A 16,197-nucleotide genomic window follows, 5' to 3' on the forward strand; every position below is an offset into this window, starting at 1 on the left:
TTTCTGGTATTATTGGTGTGTTGTTGAGTCGTGGATATTCCATAATTATGTCTGAGTGACAACATATGAGTACAAACTTTACTTGCATGTCTCCAAAATGGACCAGAAAAGATGGTGTTGTAAGACCAGATTCTGTCAACTAATGAGGGAAAAGCATCAGTTGCATAAATAGACATCAGCCTAAAACTAATCAAGCAAATGGCAAGCTAATGAGGAAAGGAAGTTCTTTGACTGAGACAACCACTCAGAGGTAGAATACAAACAGCAGAGATATGGATGGCATAAAACAAACATGAAAAAAACGATTATTCAGCAATGAGAGATCAAAAAACAATGCTTGTAGATTCTATGTTTGTCTAAAAACATTAATGTAAGATTGTGACTTTACACTTGCTATTTGACTGTCATAAAGATGCATTTACTTCCATGTATGTCGATCAGGAAAGCACATGCGTGTATGGAGGTTCAGTATGGAAAGGTCTGTCTGGTGCAGGGCAAGCCATTCTTGAATAGAGTCTCAATATATTTTGGCAAACACTTAGCTATGTTCTAGTATGGATTATTTTAAGGTAACTCTCCAGAAGTACATAAAAACAAATGGCCTGGAGAGAGGAGCATAGCATTAAATACTTGTGTAGTAAGTACATGTATGTCCATTTTAGAAAGTATATCTTTCGGGGTTTGTTCAAAACAATTTGGCCCATCAGACAAAAACATGGTTTAGCTTTCGGTTGGAGTCGTATACCTCTACAGGCTAATTAGCCATTGGTTGACTTTGGAGGATTAAAACGGTTCAAGTTAGCTTTAATCTATTAAAATCAATATCCACTTTTAAGTATTTAAAACTTGAATGTTTTATCTTAGTGCTAGTATCGTAGCAGTCTACTGTGTCATGAGAAATTGGCAGGTACTTGATAAAGCACAGAAAATATGTATGTTCACAACTATTCTTGAAAGCAGAGAGGTGGTTGATTCGTGTGGGTGTTGGAGCATTAGTCTACTAAACTGAATGTCATGATTTTGAGTCCTGAAATGCTCTCAACTTCCAACTCTGACTTCGGACAGATGTGGCTCTTAGCATAGCAAAGATTATGATAAGTGTAAAGCAGATAACAAAAGTATGCAGCCAGGTTTTATTACAGATTATGATAAAAATAACATCTGCCTTTTGCTAATCTTGGGAGTAACTGTGTTGTTTTTTTACGGTTTTGTAATCGTTATTAAATGTTTAATAGCTGGTTTATATAAAACTGTCTAGACGACTGATGTAATTAATAACAATAAAAAATAAGTATAATAAAGGAAACTAATTACAATAAAACAGAGTTTATATAGTTATATTAGTCAAAACAGCTGTTAGTGTAAAGGTTAGTAAAGGTCAGCTTTACAATGAGGCAAAAACTGGATTTCACGCTTTCGCAGCCAGACATGATGAGCGTGCATTACTCATTTACTGGTTTCCTAATCATTTCTGCTAGTTATGTTTTTAATGTGTTTTACAAAAACCTTCTGATTATGGTTTTCTTACACATTATGTAATCTCCACTATAATAAGAGCTGTGCCTATTTATCTGTTGGTCTGAAGCTACAGTTGAAGATCGAGAGATAAAAATTACATCATAAAGAATTTGAACCTACAACATTCAGATTAGCTGACTCATACACATCTGCCTTACCTGATCTCTCACTTTCCAGACTTCCAAATAATTGTGCGCATATTATTCTGACTTTTATTGGCTCATTTGACGATCTTTCACAGAGCATCCTACAGCCAGGTTACTAACATTTTTGGTTTATGTCTAATCAACATATATTCAGTCGCTTAAATATTTAGTACAGGTGAGGCATTTTTGCATTGTACTAGCAAAGATGTCAGCATGGAGTTTCTTTCTGTTGCACTCTGACAAGCCTTACTTGGATTCGTTTACATACATCCAATGATTGTGGAATGCGTAAGAACAAGCGCTCAGGACCTTTGACCCTTTGATCTAGAGACCAACTATGTTCTATTCTACTCTTAGTTACATGTTCTAATCTGTCATTAGTTGAATTTGCAAGTAAGTCAATGAATACTCAGTAAAATAGTTGATGCACTCATATAAGCTTTTATTGATTTTTCAAAATTTTGGTTTTTTCAAATCAGCATTGAAAGATGTAACAGGTTGAAGCAAATACGAACTTCTGAACTGTTGCTTAGTACTTATAGCAGCGAATTACCACGAGTAATTTGAGATTAATTATATTTTGGTATAACTGTAATGCTTCTGGTAAATTAATGAAATTCGTCAATCAAACCTTTTTGGTTCGGTTGTCAAAATTTACTTAAAAATAAAACTCTAAAAACATCATCAGTTTGAAAATCTAAAGAACATACAATACAAGTTTTTTAATTCAGAATATAAAAGTGAGATATCACTTTTTAACTTTTTAACAAAAAGTTTGTTAGTTAGATGGTTGACTGTCTTATAAACCTCATTAACTGTTTTCTAATGCACTTTGTTTTACATGTGCACTCTGAATGAACTGTAGTAGTTGGTGGGTTGATGATTCAAGGACTGTGGCTAGAAGCATCTAGAAGGCACCTTAGAAGCGTCTGCTACTCCATCTTCTGAAGCTACTTCTAGTTCTTCCATTCTGCATTCTGTTTGACCTCCTGCGGTTCGTTTGGTCATTTGTTGGTGAAAATCGCCTATTCCCTTGTCTGAAAGACTCTTGCTGATTTTCACTTACTGGAAAAGAAGTGGTGAACTGTGTGTTTGGATTTCTGTTGCTGAACTGTCTTTGTCCTCGTCTCGAAGATTGTTGTTGGTTTCCATTCCTTGGAAAAGGGGTGGTGAACTGAGTGTTTAAATTTCTGTTGTTAGACTGCCTTTGTCCTCGTCTCGAAGATTGTTGTTGGTTTCGATTCCTTGGAAAAGGGGTGGTGAACTGAGTGTTTGAATTTCTGTTATTAAACTGTCTTTGGTCTTCACCCCGGTTGACAGCTGTAGTGAATTGACTTCGAGAACCTCGATTCAAAAGGTTTCTTGCATTTCCGACTATCGTCTAAAAAAATGAATAACCGTAAAAAGTTGACAGTCATCAACATTATTTTGTTTAAACTAAATTTAGGTTAGTTTGAAATTTTCAGCAACATGGTACCACCATTCAGGTTGCGAGTACAAAACATTATTTAACATATTGCTCTTAACTAATTTGAAGGAACATATATACGTATATTTTTATACGTCAATTTTTGTTGTCTGTTGTGTGTCTGTCATTCGTTATGTCCAGCTATAGCTATTAAAATGTTGGAAGTAAAATTTCGCATTCTGATGGTTTTGGACTATCGGAGATTGCATCCGCTAGCTTTACATCGGCCCGATGTACCACTAAGCTATACAAGGTATATTGATAAAAGATGTTAGCTTATAGAGTATCCACACCCTAAATGATGTATTATTTGAAACTATGAATTTTATTTACTCTATGAAACTCAATGCTTTTTTTGTTTTCTTGTTTTCTTTGTGTTTTCTTGTTTTCTTTTTTGGTTGTTCAAAAGGTTCTATTGCTATATCCCGGTCAACGCCAATGCATTTCACTTTGCTTAAGATATCTAGTTTGAAAATGAACTAAAAGAACTAATGTATGACTAAAGTTGTATATTCTTAGTTTTGTAGCACATTTTAGAATTAAACTTACATGAAAACTAAAAAAGTAGCTAATTAATATTGACTCTAACTAGAGTCAAACTATTAACTCTTTTTCATAATTGTTCAAACTTTAGTTATCTGATCAATACACTCTGTAGCCACCTTTGGAATAACATGAAGTCAAACATTAGCATAGAAGTTTAAATGTGGACAATGTAAATTGGTGAACGGATGCATGGTGTACACACATGTACAACATGGTGTACACACATGTGGATATGGTAAAAATTATTTGATGTCATTGAGCAATTTAAAATTTGCTAATCTCAGGACAAACTAGTCTGAAAGCTGATCGTAAAATCAAATTTTGTAGTGGTTTGGTTAACTAAAAAGTAATTCATGCTAGAAAGGGTTAATGAATCTACCAAAATTGATAATAGTTGAATCAATTGTTTTTGTAAATCTGACAATGATGGCTTCTTTATATTTGCATCGCTGTTTTTAAAATCGAAATGTTAAAGACACTTCATATTTCATCATGTTTAGTTACTGAAGCATTCAAAACAAATCTTTCACACTTGTAACAGGGAATCTTTAGTAACATTCTATAATTTAAATGGTGCCCAAGATTCTTTATGCAAAGATCACATAGGTTAGGCTTTAAGGATTATATGTCAGCCTGTCTTTCGAAAATCCTGATGCCTATAAACTATGGAATGGGATTAAACATCGATGTGGTTCAAGAAATTACCCTTTCATAATCTGATCTACGATTAACCAATTGCGATACATCATTGTACGATGGCCTGACTCACTATTTCGTTAGCTAAATCGTTAATCACACATCTCCGTGGATTATAGCGCTAATCTATGTCGTAATCTTGACTTATCTATCCTGTGCGTATGACAAAGAGTGTTGGGTGCGAGGTCAGAATCTTATAGAGAATATTTGACTTGCTTAATATTTCAAACTAAACAAATGGTAACTAGTCTGTTTAGCAGGTTTTTAACATTATGTAGCAGTCATGGTAAATAAATGTACAATCTAGCAATTTTTCATACCCAGTAGCAAGTTTTTTTACAGCAGAGAAGCAAGGTTCAAAAATGTATAATCTACATTTGTTATATAAGCTTTGTCTAGGAACAGAAAGATAACTCTATTAATCAAAAAATAGTAAGATATAAGTATAGCTTTAGAACTTGATTGTGATTTAGATGAGCAATTCTTGACTCAGCAAAAGCATTTTTGGAGTCTCAGATATAGCTTTAGTACCTTAACTTTTTTTTAATCACATGTTGAAGCAAAGATATAGCAGCTATACACTGAAATACATAAAAGTTGCTGATTGATTTAGGTTGGAGTTTTAACAACTTTTTTGTCTTTAGATTTATTAACATTTATGGTACCATAGTTTTACAAGCTGAGGTCTTTGCCCAAGTTTTTTCCTATTCTGGTAGCTCTTTATTATCTCAAAGCTGCCCCTCTCCCTCCACAAACAAAAACTATCCCTGATACCCAACTACCAATTTCATATGCCTATGTCCCACAAACAGAAACAATTGAACACACCAGACATAAACATTTTCCCCATGCTATATCTGGAACATCTTTATATAAAAGGAATTTCTTTTTTAAATTCATTTCTTTTTAAAATGCAGTTTTCATGGCAATATTTTTCTACGAAGTCTGATTCGATTTTATAGGTAAAACAAAGCATAAATCAACTTAAATGGATTGCTTCTGCTTTTAAAACAAAAATCAGCAACACTAAAAATTTACCAATGTTAATTTTTATGTTTCTACTTTTTAGCTTCAAATAAGATTTTAGATTGACTCACTCTGCCATCAGCTCTGCCATATAGAGCAACGATACCATTTCTGTCATCTTGACCGAGTCGTGACTCATCTTGTCCACTACCAGTTGGGTACATGATAGCGGTTGGGTCTCGTGAATGACCAAGGTTCATGTTGTGTCCCATTTCATGGCAAATGGCCCACTTTAAGGACACACCTGCAAAAGTTATTAAACTCTAATCAGACCAAAGATCAATTCTGTCAAGTCTGTTCGATACCAAAAGATTATACAGAACCAGTAAATAGTCGTTTCTGACAAACCTGGATTGTATGAAGAGACAAAAGAAAATGTTAAAAAATGTTGAATCTAAATTGAATTATAAAATCAGTTTAGATTCACATTAATTGTTAATTATAAAATCTATTTATAATTAACTATCAAATTAAATCTAAGTTATAAAAATTTGTTATGCAAAAAGAGCTTTTTGTTAATATTTTTGCATCACTTTGCTTAATTTCTCTTAATTCTTTGCTTAGAACAACATTGACTGGTAAAAAGGAATTTTATATCTATCTTAACTAAATGCGCTAGTATTTTAACGTTTACTACTTTCAGGTTCTATTGTTTAGTGATGTCAGTAAGCATGTAAGAGCAGGTTGACATATCAAGTTGTATTTTGTAAAAATCTTAAAATACAAAATTTCTGATAAACATATCTGGGGTCTTGTTTTATTTTTTACTTTTTTATTTTTTTACTTTTTATTTTTACTGCAGTATTTAGGTCCAACTCAGAAGTGTTCGAAGAGTCATAACGTCAAATTTCTTCAAACCAATTTATCTTATTTTCAGATTTGTCACATATGATTAAACTTTTAAAGAGCCGATAGTTTTTAAGAACATACAGTTTTTTTACTTAGGTTAGGCAGGCCAAATGAGTATACGAGCTTTGGAATAAAACTTGCAGAAGAGAGACATTTTATGATGCTATGTAAAAGCATCATTGCTTTATCCTAGAGACCCAATGGTAGAGTGCAGTTGGAGTGATGTAAGTATAGTTGGTTTATAAGTAGAGTTGCTAAAAATAAAGAGAGTACTCTTTACTACAATATCCATTTGTATCTATAATTGATAGTTGGAAAAAAATATTGCATCAGGCAGCGTTCAAACCTGCAACATTTAAACCCTCTCTCCTGGACACTATCTCCCTCACCACTCCACCAGCCAGACACACAGATATACCCGAATAATTGTGCACTTACTTATTCCCTGTACATTACTGGACAGGGATAACCAAGTATACTAGACTTGAAACTGGCAGGTCTATTATAACTTAGACACGCACAAATTTTTTTTAATTTTCAATTTTTTTCAATTGCATCACAAAAACTGAGTTGCAAATAACAGGCTGAAAACTATTTTCGAACTAGATTCATACAATTGAATCCATTTTACTTCAAAAACTAGTAACCTAATTCAATTTTAAGAAGACTTTACTATATATATGTATGTACATATGATGTCACAAGCAAGTTGTGTTTTAATGCAAAACTAGCTGCTTCAGTCTCTGTTATGCCCATCTACAGTTAGCTAGCCACTGATTGCATCCTAAGATAAGGCAGGTTTTACCTTGTTGATTTTGGTTCTGTTGTTTGTTTAACCTCCAGGGTTCATCTCTGTCGAGGTTGAGGTAGGAATAGGGATTGTAGTTTGGAGACTGTCCGGTACCTATAGACTTCCATGGACCATCTAGTCTCACAAAGTCTATAGCAATGTTAGTGTCTTGCCCTAAATCCTTTAGTTGAAATGCCAAAGAGGTTGGCTCTGCCCACATCTAAAATTAAAGATAGTGAAAATAAATTCAATTAGTCTGTTTTAAAATTTATCTAATTATTTCTTTTTTACAGTAGTATGTTTGTTTTCACAGAAGTTCTCTCAATTTTACTTAAGAATTTTAGTAATTTTATTTAAATTTACAGCAAAAAAAAACATTTTAAAACTGATTAATTTAATGCTCAGATTTGCTAGAAAAGGTAAAATTAGATTAACTTTTGGTTTTTTTTGCAGCAGATCAAGTTTTGTCTCAAATTTTGCCCAATGGGATTAAGTAAACAGTTTTGATAGAACAATTGATTGATTTGCCAATAAACTACCCGTTATTCATCTTTTGTGCCTAAAATATTTGATTAAAGTATATTATCTCTTTAAAAAATTTCTTATATCGGTTGGTGGGTTTGGCATTGTAAGACTGTTGCAAAATTAACAAAGAATAATTTGTTATAGTTTGTTGCTTTGTTCTCATACAAGTTGTTCAAAACAGTTGTATCATTTTTAAGAAAATGACCACAATCTTGCATAACTGGTTTGCTTTTCCTATAGTCTTGCACAGCCTTTCTTTTCCAAAAAAGTTTTTTTTTCTAAAAAAAGACCAACTTCCCTTTTCATTAGCTCCTTTCACTGAGTCATTTGACTCTAAAAAGGATCAGCTTTTTATCTCTACTTTATCAAAGACATTGGTTTTTTGCTTTCGTACCGGCCTGTGGCATTTTAAAACAAGCAACGTACACTAAGAAACAAAAAGCTAGCATAGGAGATCACAATTATATTTTTTTGCAATCAAGACTTGACAAAGAGAGCACAATTAGCATGGCACTCCATGACAGTACCAACTCTTGCCATATTTTCTATGGAGACTCATGGTTCTAAATATGCTAACACACCTGATGATTACATTAATCTTTGCTAGACTGAGGTTTCTTAAAAGGTATCTAGAGGGCTTGCTATAACTCCAACCTGGTTTTTGTGAATGCAAGCTAGAAAAGAGTTTGCAAGCAACTAAGACAGCATCTGCCAGCTGGGGTTTTATTTCGTAAGCTAGCTCATCTCTTACAGCTAATGCTCCAGACACACTATCGCTCAAATCGACGATTAGCTGTGCGATGGACTGCTATGATGTCATTTTGCAATGAGCGGCCAACGTAATCGTGCTCGCAACGATGCGATGGACTTTCAACATGTTGAACTTTGAAACCGTTGATCGCAACTGTTAGCATCTTGATTGACTGTTTGTTGATTGTATAGGATCCAATTTCAACAGTTGTGAAGATGGGTCTCAATTCATTTTCGCAAGCATGACAAAGAACTACGCTCAATGAATTGCATAATCAGATAATTAACGATAACAAAAGAGCCAATGCAATTTCATAATTTATAATTCGTCGTTTGTTAGTGATCACCTACAGCTAATCTCTCATAGTGTGTACAACTTATCATTGGTGATGAAGTAAAACTGCTAATCGTTGCAGTCCATCACACAACTAAACATTGATTTGAGCAATAGTGTTTACGGGCCTTAATATTTTGACTCTTGCTTACCGAAGCGCATTCTATTGCCATTCTTTGCTGATCCTCTCTGGAGAATTTTGAAAGGTAGCCTTTGAAGCTGATGGTAAGAACTGGTGTGGTTTCAAGGTCCCAATTATAGTTGGTCATTTTAGTATATCGCTTAGATCTTCCATGGTTCTCAGATGATGGTTTTGGATAATCTGGTTTACGACAGCGTCTTTCTAGCATATGATTCATCGCCTCTTCAGACAAGACTCCTATAAGGAGAAAATTTGTAACCTTGATGTTAGATATTCATAATTACTATTTATTACTTTGACTGGTAATACAACTGCCGATTCATTCAAAGATTTGCGAATGAAACTGGTGGCATTAAAAATAACATTATGCGAAATAGCAATGAAATGGTCTAGAATGAGTTACTGACTCTGTATAAAATTTTTAAAGGTTTCTTGTATCAAAAAATAGTTGAACAGTTTCATAACATAATAAATGTGGGAAGTGCTATATCAAACTGATATACTACTGGTAACTTGAATATGAGATAAAGATAACATTAAATTTTAGTATATTTTGTTTATGTCCGTGTACTTGATCGGTTCTGCAGCGAGCTTCGCAGTTTTTTCTACGATACTGGCGCTGTTGTGAGCCACAGGAGATGGAACTTAATTCTATTTACTGTTGATTTAAATTATCTTGTTTTTATTCCTGGCCTCAACCTCTTCAAGTTATGGAACTAAATGCTTTTCAAGCAAACTCACATTCAAGTATGTCTCAATTTTTATTACTAAGAGGCAACTTCAAACATATATGAAATAAAAATGACTGGTCAAATGATTTTAAACATCTTTAGACTAAATGCTTTTCCAGCAAATTCACAATCAAAGATGTCTCAATTTTGCTCCACTGTTGGGGTAACTTCATACATGAAATAATTGAAAAGCTTACCATTGGTCTGTTGTAAACTGTAGGATTCCTGCAACTTGCTGAGTGGAACAACAAGAGATACTCTCAGAAGTTCCAAGCAGTCAGAAGAGCAGTCATCAGCACAGTTGGTGCAATTCTCCGTCACAAGTTCCTAATGTGAACAGAAGCAAAGATTCAAATTAATCTATCTTTCTTACACTTAATGACTCATAAACATTATCGAAAGAAGCTCACCAAGATTTTTATGAGCGGATTCAGTATATGTTTGGTAAGGTTTTGATTAGGCTTTAATAGGATAATCTATAAAACTAAGCTTTCCTTCCACGTCAGTTCACATTCATAGCATCACCAAGTAAAGTGTCAAGTCATACCTTAATCTATTACCTTAGTCAGATAATCACAACAATTATGGATATGTATGTCTACGCATACAACATTTCTACAGCTAAACATAAGCATAGCCAGCATAGGTAGTCAGGTGAAAAAATTGATCAATGGTTGAGCGATTCCAAACATCTAGTATCTGGTAAACTTGTGACATTTGGTAATGTTAGGAAATTATAGATATCATTATACTTCAATCAATGGCAATAGCTTAGCCAAAGTGTTTCTTTTAAAAATAAAAAGACACAAAACAAAATATTTTGCCAAAACAGTAAAACAAAGCTGCAAAAGTTACCTATAAATGCATTAATCTCAATTGCTGAAAAGCAGTTGCAAACTATTTAAAAGTCTGTGATGTGTTACTGCTCAACCAGCTATTTACTTTTTCTTAACCATTGAAACCTAGGACCACTGAGGGTGGGTAGCTATTGACTAGTGTAATATCATCCCGTGCAGCGCAACGTCAAAAACCCGACCATCGATCTATTACACAGAATTTCGAATCATTGCTTGGTCTTGGCCTGAAGTGGAACCAATTCTTTAAAGGTGTAGGAGGAGTTCCACCTCCTACACCTTTGCCAAAAAGTGTACCGAAGTAGGATATCAGCACACCTATTAAATGATATTTATTGATAAATAATTGTTGTGACGTCAGAGGATGTTGGTGATAATTTGAATAGGTGACTGTTTGAGGAAGAGATAAAATGGATAAGTAGATTAAGTCTGTTATCTGTCTAGGATTTGTAAATCTGAGATTATGACACGTATGTTTGCCATCTAACAACCTATGTGTAATTGAGGTTATCATATTAAGATAAAACATAAAAAGCTGTCACCATTTGGTAATCATAACACATTTCTCAGATTTTTCTTCTTTTGATTCAAGCCAACATTTTCAATAATTAACTACCACTAATCTTGGCGATGTTCAGGGTTACTGCTGTTTTTCATCAGATATTCTGCAGGTTGGTGTTGAAAAGGCTGGTTCTCAGGAACCAGAAAGAGTTCCAAACCAAATAATTATTTTTAGTGACTTGACAAAAGGCATGGAGCAGATGCTTGTGGAGTTTGAATAAAACTTGAAAATGCAAAAAAGTTTTTGCAGACTAACAGACACAACCGCACACAATGACAAAATAGGTTTATTAGTATAAATCTATTAATCCATTCCTACTTACTGTAAGCTTTCTTTGACAAGTTTTTTTTTACAGTATAAATTGTTATTTTTCACTAAAATGAGGATAGGAGAAACTGTTTAGAAAAATTCTTTGTTTTAAAGCTACTAATTGGCTTTGGTTTTGGAGAAATTTATAAAAAACAATGGCATAATGTTTTGGTAAATCAAATATCACCATGAGTTCAGCTCAACCTTAAAGATTTTGCTTAAAGGTTAAAGGAGGTCCTGCAGACTTTTATTGACACATATTTACAATAAAATTAGTAATTTAGATATTGTCATGCCGATATTACAGTTTTAAAACAAAACTTTACAAAAAAATGTTATATCGCTTTGAAATTTTCATTATTATGCTTGATGCTAGTCTAATAAAAACAACACACGAGAAAAGACACGAGTTTTAGAATTTGTCGAAGTAAACACAGTGTTAGTAGTTAGATGGTTCTGCTTGAACAAATAAGATTGGTAGTCTGAGAACATGACAATGTGAGGAATAACTGACCTTTAATCTAGAAAAAAAAAACTAAGCGTAAAACCTAAAAAACTTTACCAAACTTTTCCGTAAGTTTGAGTATATAAACTTTTTGTTACTACAGAACACTGTAGTAGAGAAGACAATTCCCTAACCAGTCTTTTCTGCGATATTCTTAGATTACCAACTTTTGTTCAATTAACTTTTGTTCAATAATTCCCAATGTGTGTCTTTTCATTTCTCTCAAGAAAGCACAATCATTTTTTTCAAATATACTCTTTTTATTTTTCCATTTTTAATCACATTGCTGACAAGAACTCATTAATGTTTGTAAAATAAATGAATTGATTAATTCAATTAATTTTGTTGATGATTATTAATGCAAATAAAAAGTTATACATAGCAAAAAAGTATTGAAGGAATTTTTTTCAAATAAATTTAATGTTTGACTATGAAAAGTTAGGAATGCTAAAGTTAACAAACCTATACCAGTACATTTTAGATCAACTAATAATAATACTATAGATTTGACAAGATCTGATGTCAGTTATGAATAAAAGTGCAAACAATAGGGAAGAGGTGCAAAGGATTCTTTTACCTAATTTCTAGCTTTGCCAGTTTAACTATTCTGATGAAAGAGAGCTGCCATTCAACTGACAGCATTTTACACTGAGTTGTTATGCTTTGCACTTTGGAAATTTCATTGTTTCAAAGTTTTCATCGTTTCAAAGTTTTTCATTGTGCAAAAAAAAACATTTTTTCTGCGAAAGATTTGCAATCAGTTCATTTGGGCTGTGTTCTGATTGGTTTCTCAAAGTAAAATTGGCGTTGACATCAGTCTGTGCTGCAATGCAACACGTGTCTACACATTAAGTAACCATTGCAGAGTTAAAAAGGAGTGTATAAATTAGTTAGAACCCAAAGCGGCCCTAGTACCCTCAACTTTAATGTGTTTAGGCAAGATTACAGTAGGTTTTTACTGGATATCGAATGCTCTCCCCATTGGAGTTCAACTCTCGTAACTAGCTAAAAAACAAGTTGTCAGACAGCCAGGTTTTAAAAAGTTTACCATTCAGCCCGTAAAACTCATAAATTTTCTAGCTTATTGTTTAAACCAAACATCAACAAAACTGACATCTAGTGTGACATTTACCTCTTCGATGTACCCATAGTGTATCAGCCAACTGTACGCAAACTGGTAGTTGGCCAGAGAAAGGGTCTTGGGAGTAGTCGAGTCAGTTGTGGAATCTGAGGTAGGGTTTATTGTAGATGGTGTGGTTGAGAAGGGTGTAGTCTCAGTAGAGAATGTGGTTGTGGTTGAATCTTCAGATGATGTTGACGGAGATCTGGCAGCCTGCTGATGTAGATCATCAGCCAGAGGCATTGCTGACGCGGAAAGAAGCAAAGTCCCGGTGATCAAAAGAGCGTAATTTCTGTAAATAGAGAGATTATTTGCAATCTTTGGCACAGTAAACTCTAAAAGTATTTCTTGCATTTTTCTTAAAATACCGAAGGCCATGCGAGTTCTGGTAAGCCTTCTTGAATAATTTCTTTCACAGGCTGTGCTGCCTTTTCATACTCATTACCGAGTAAGTACAGACTTGTAATAGCAGCCTATCAGTAAAGTTCTGCAACCAAGTATACAATGTACATAATGTGCAACCATGTATAGCATTATACATTATATAATGTATAATTATATAATGTATAATTCTTATATTATTTTATTACGGTTATTGTCGGTGGCTAGATCAGTACGTACCTTGAAAACGTCAGTTGTACAAAGTTAATGCCAATAATTCAATGTATAAGCTTTACTGGTACACAAATGAAATGTGCATTAACATCGCTGTGCTCAAAGAGCATAACCAATACAATGAATAAACTAACAGCAAATTGCTTATCTTTTCATAAAGATATGACCTGGAAATTTTGATTTTAAGATTAAACTGCAGTTCATCATGAATCTAATTTTTATCTCTACGCACTATACAATCCGCATGAAAGTGGTTAAACAAAACTTTCAAATTATATGTACAACATACCTTAAAATACATCTATAAAACACATCTATGTCTATTGGTAAATTTGGTAGTAAATTCATTTTTTGACTAATTTTGATCAGATTTGAGTTATAAATATTTCCCTAGATGTTTTTATATTAATTTAAAGTAAACAAAAACGCATCAAAAACATCATATCTTATACTTGTTAAAAATTGAGAATAGACTTACGCCATTTTTTATTTGTTTCTCTGTTCTCAATTTTTCGTAAAGTTGAGCAACTGGAAAGTTTGAAACACTGCGAGGAGGAGCGCCTGGTCTGAGCTGTACAGCTATTACCAAAGCCTCAAAGATACCTCACACAGACCTGAGTTAGAAGAAAACCGCCTGTGACTTTTTTATGCAAATGTTTCGGTTTTATAGTAGATCTTAGGGATAAAAATAAATGACAGTGTTTACTAGAAGAAAAAAAAATTAGATTTTGATGCTCAAGCATCGCGCAATAATTGAAAATATTCTAGTAAAAGTTATGCTGTCTGTCAATCCAAATTAGTCAAAAATTACAAAAAAATTAGAATAATAAAATTCATATAGTAATCATCCTTTCATATTTTTGCAAGCAAATACTAGATTGCTATAATTTGCAAGGTTTTTCAAAACCTTCTTCTAGTTGATTATATTGAGATTTGTAAGCAGGACATGGAGATTATCAGGTATATTGATGACAAGGATATGAGAAAGATGATGGATTTTGTGGTCTCACAAATAACAATTAGATATGATAATTCAACAAGGAGAATAATCACCTTAAATGACATGTGACAGTCGCATTTGCGCAGATCTAGGCTGATCTAGAGCCAAAGTTGACGAGTGGCAACGGAGCCAACTATATCATGTCTTGTGCCTTGTTGAAGCCCTAAGTGTAAACCAATAACGGTGACGTTCTGCGTAATGTGTCAGTCAAAACTGTTTGTTGATGTTTGAAGCCAAAGAATCTGCATTTTGATTGTATTTGTGATGCACATGGCATTGGATTGGTGGTTTCTACCTACAAATGGTCATTGACATTGGCAGAAAGCTATTTGTAATAAGAACAGTAAAATATTTAAAAGTTCTATTTCAAGTTTTGTAGCAAAAGTAATTTAGTTTTGTTGCTGTTCTGGTTGAACTGCTTACCAAAGTTACTAGAGCCTAGAGCAGTGGTTGTCAATCTTGTTAGTCTTACTGAAGCAGTTTTATATATGTTGTTTTTTCCAAACCCTCCATTATAAAAAACTAAAATGATTTGTTTCACATTCAAGACACGTATATGCTTTACCGATGCCAAAAATGAACTGTTCTTAACAACAATGCGTTCAAGAAACAAAATCAATGCAATGCATGAACTCACAACAAATTGCATATCCTTTCTTAGAGGCGTGAACTATAAATTATTGTGACTTCTTTGGTTGCCATTGAGAGACCACTTCTGTGTCTGGACCTCTGCCAGCCCTCCAAAACTGACTCATCAAAATCCTAGGGTTATGAACCACTGGCCTAGAAGGTCTTGAACAATTGCTACTTATAATATACGGTGCTAACTCTTAGAGCAAAGACAAATACTGTACCTTTTTTAAACTTGTAAAAGTTTTTATTTGAAGTTTTAGAAGTTGATACTAAATGTGTAAGACCAGAACTAGTTGAAAATACTAAGACCAATAAAAACCATTTTACTCTAAAATCTGAAGCAATGAATTTCTTTCGCAGGCTTTGCTGCCTTTTGCTTACTCCTTATCGAGCAAGTACAAACTTGTGATGGCAGCCTATCAGTAAAGTTCTGCAACCATGTATAGAATTATACATCGTATACTTATATAATGTATAATTATACAATGTATAGTTCTTATATTATTATATTGAAGTTATTGTCGTTGGCTAGACCGGCACATAACTTGAAAATGTCTTGACAACATCAGTGGTACAAAGTTAATGTCAATATTTCAGTGTATACGTTGTACTGGTGCACAAAATGAACTGTACATTAACATCACAAGAGCAAAACTAATACAATGGAACTCACAAGAAATTATTATCTTTTCATGAAGACAAGACTTTGAAATGTTGATTTAAGGATTAAACTGAAGTTCATCATCTAAAATCTGAAGAAATTAATTTCTTCAGTTTTAGCAGTATATTCTTCAGCTTTCTCTATTAGTAGACTTTACAAAATTGAGGGTAGATTATACCTTACCGACTTTCTTAATATACAATAAATAAAATAAATAAACGGAATGTAAAATTGTAAAAAATGTCAATTGTTAGTGCAGGTTGGTACTTGATTAACAATATTTTTTCTAAATTCAAACCATATTTCAACAATTGCAACCACCAAATTTTTATTTATCTTCTATGGTGTGATCTCTCTCTGTTGCTATATGTTTATTGATATATTTCATTTATATTTATGTCATATACAGTGGTTCAA

At 33.3% G+C, this 16,197-nt stretch overlaps 1 protein-coding gene across 1 annotated transcript; it reads right to left on the minus strand.

The window, feature by feature from the left end:
* Positions 1–2,262: 2,262 nt before the first annotated feature.
* On the minus strand, positions 2,263–13,114 carry LOC137398327 (matrix metalloproteinase-15-like). Its single transcript, XM_068084435.1, has 6 exons — positions 12,884–13,114; positions 9,719–9,848; positions 8,801–9,027; positions 7,055–7,259; positions 5,472–5,644; positions 2,263–3,045 (listed from the first exon to the last, which is right to left on the minus strand). The coding sequence occupies exons 1-6, from the start codon at positions 13,112–13,114 to the stop codon at positions 2,584–2,586; spliced, it is 1,428 nt and encodes a 475-aa protein (XP_067940536.1). The 3' UTR covers positions 2,263–2,583.
* Between the last annotated feature and the right edge of the window lie 3,083 nt (positions 13,115–16,197).

This window comes from Watersipora subatra, chromosome 6, assembly GCF_963576615.1.
Source record: "Watersipora subatra chromosome 6, tzWatSuba1.1, whole genome shotgun sequence".
Classification (NCBI taxonomy): domain Eukaryota; kingdom Metazoa; phylum Bryozoa; class Gymnolaemata; order Cheilostomatida; family Watersiporidae; genus Watersipora; species Watersipora subatra.

Coding starts and splice junctions, on each gene's coding strand:
- LOC137398327 (XM_068084435.1), bottom strand. CDS start 13,114: ATGCCTCTGGCTGATGATCTACATCAGCAGGCTGCCAGATCTCCGTCA. Junction 9,849..12,883: donor ACTATGGGTACATCGAAGAG/GTAAATGTCACA, acceptor TGTTCACATTAG/GAACTTGTGACGGAGAATTG. Junction 9,028..9,718: donor CAGTTTACAACAGACCAATG/GTAAGCTTTTCA, acceptor TTCTCCTTATAG/GAGTCTTGTCTGAAGAGGCG.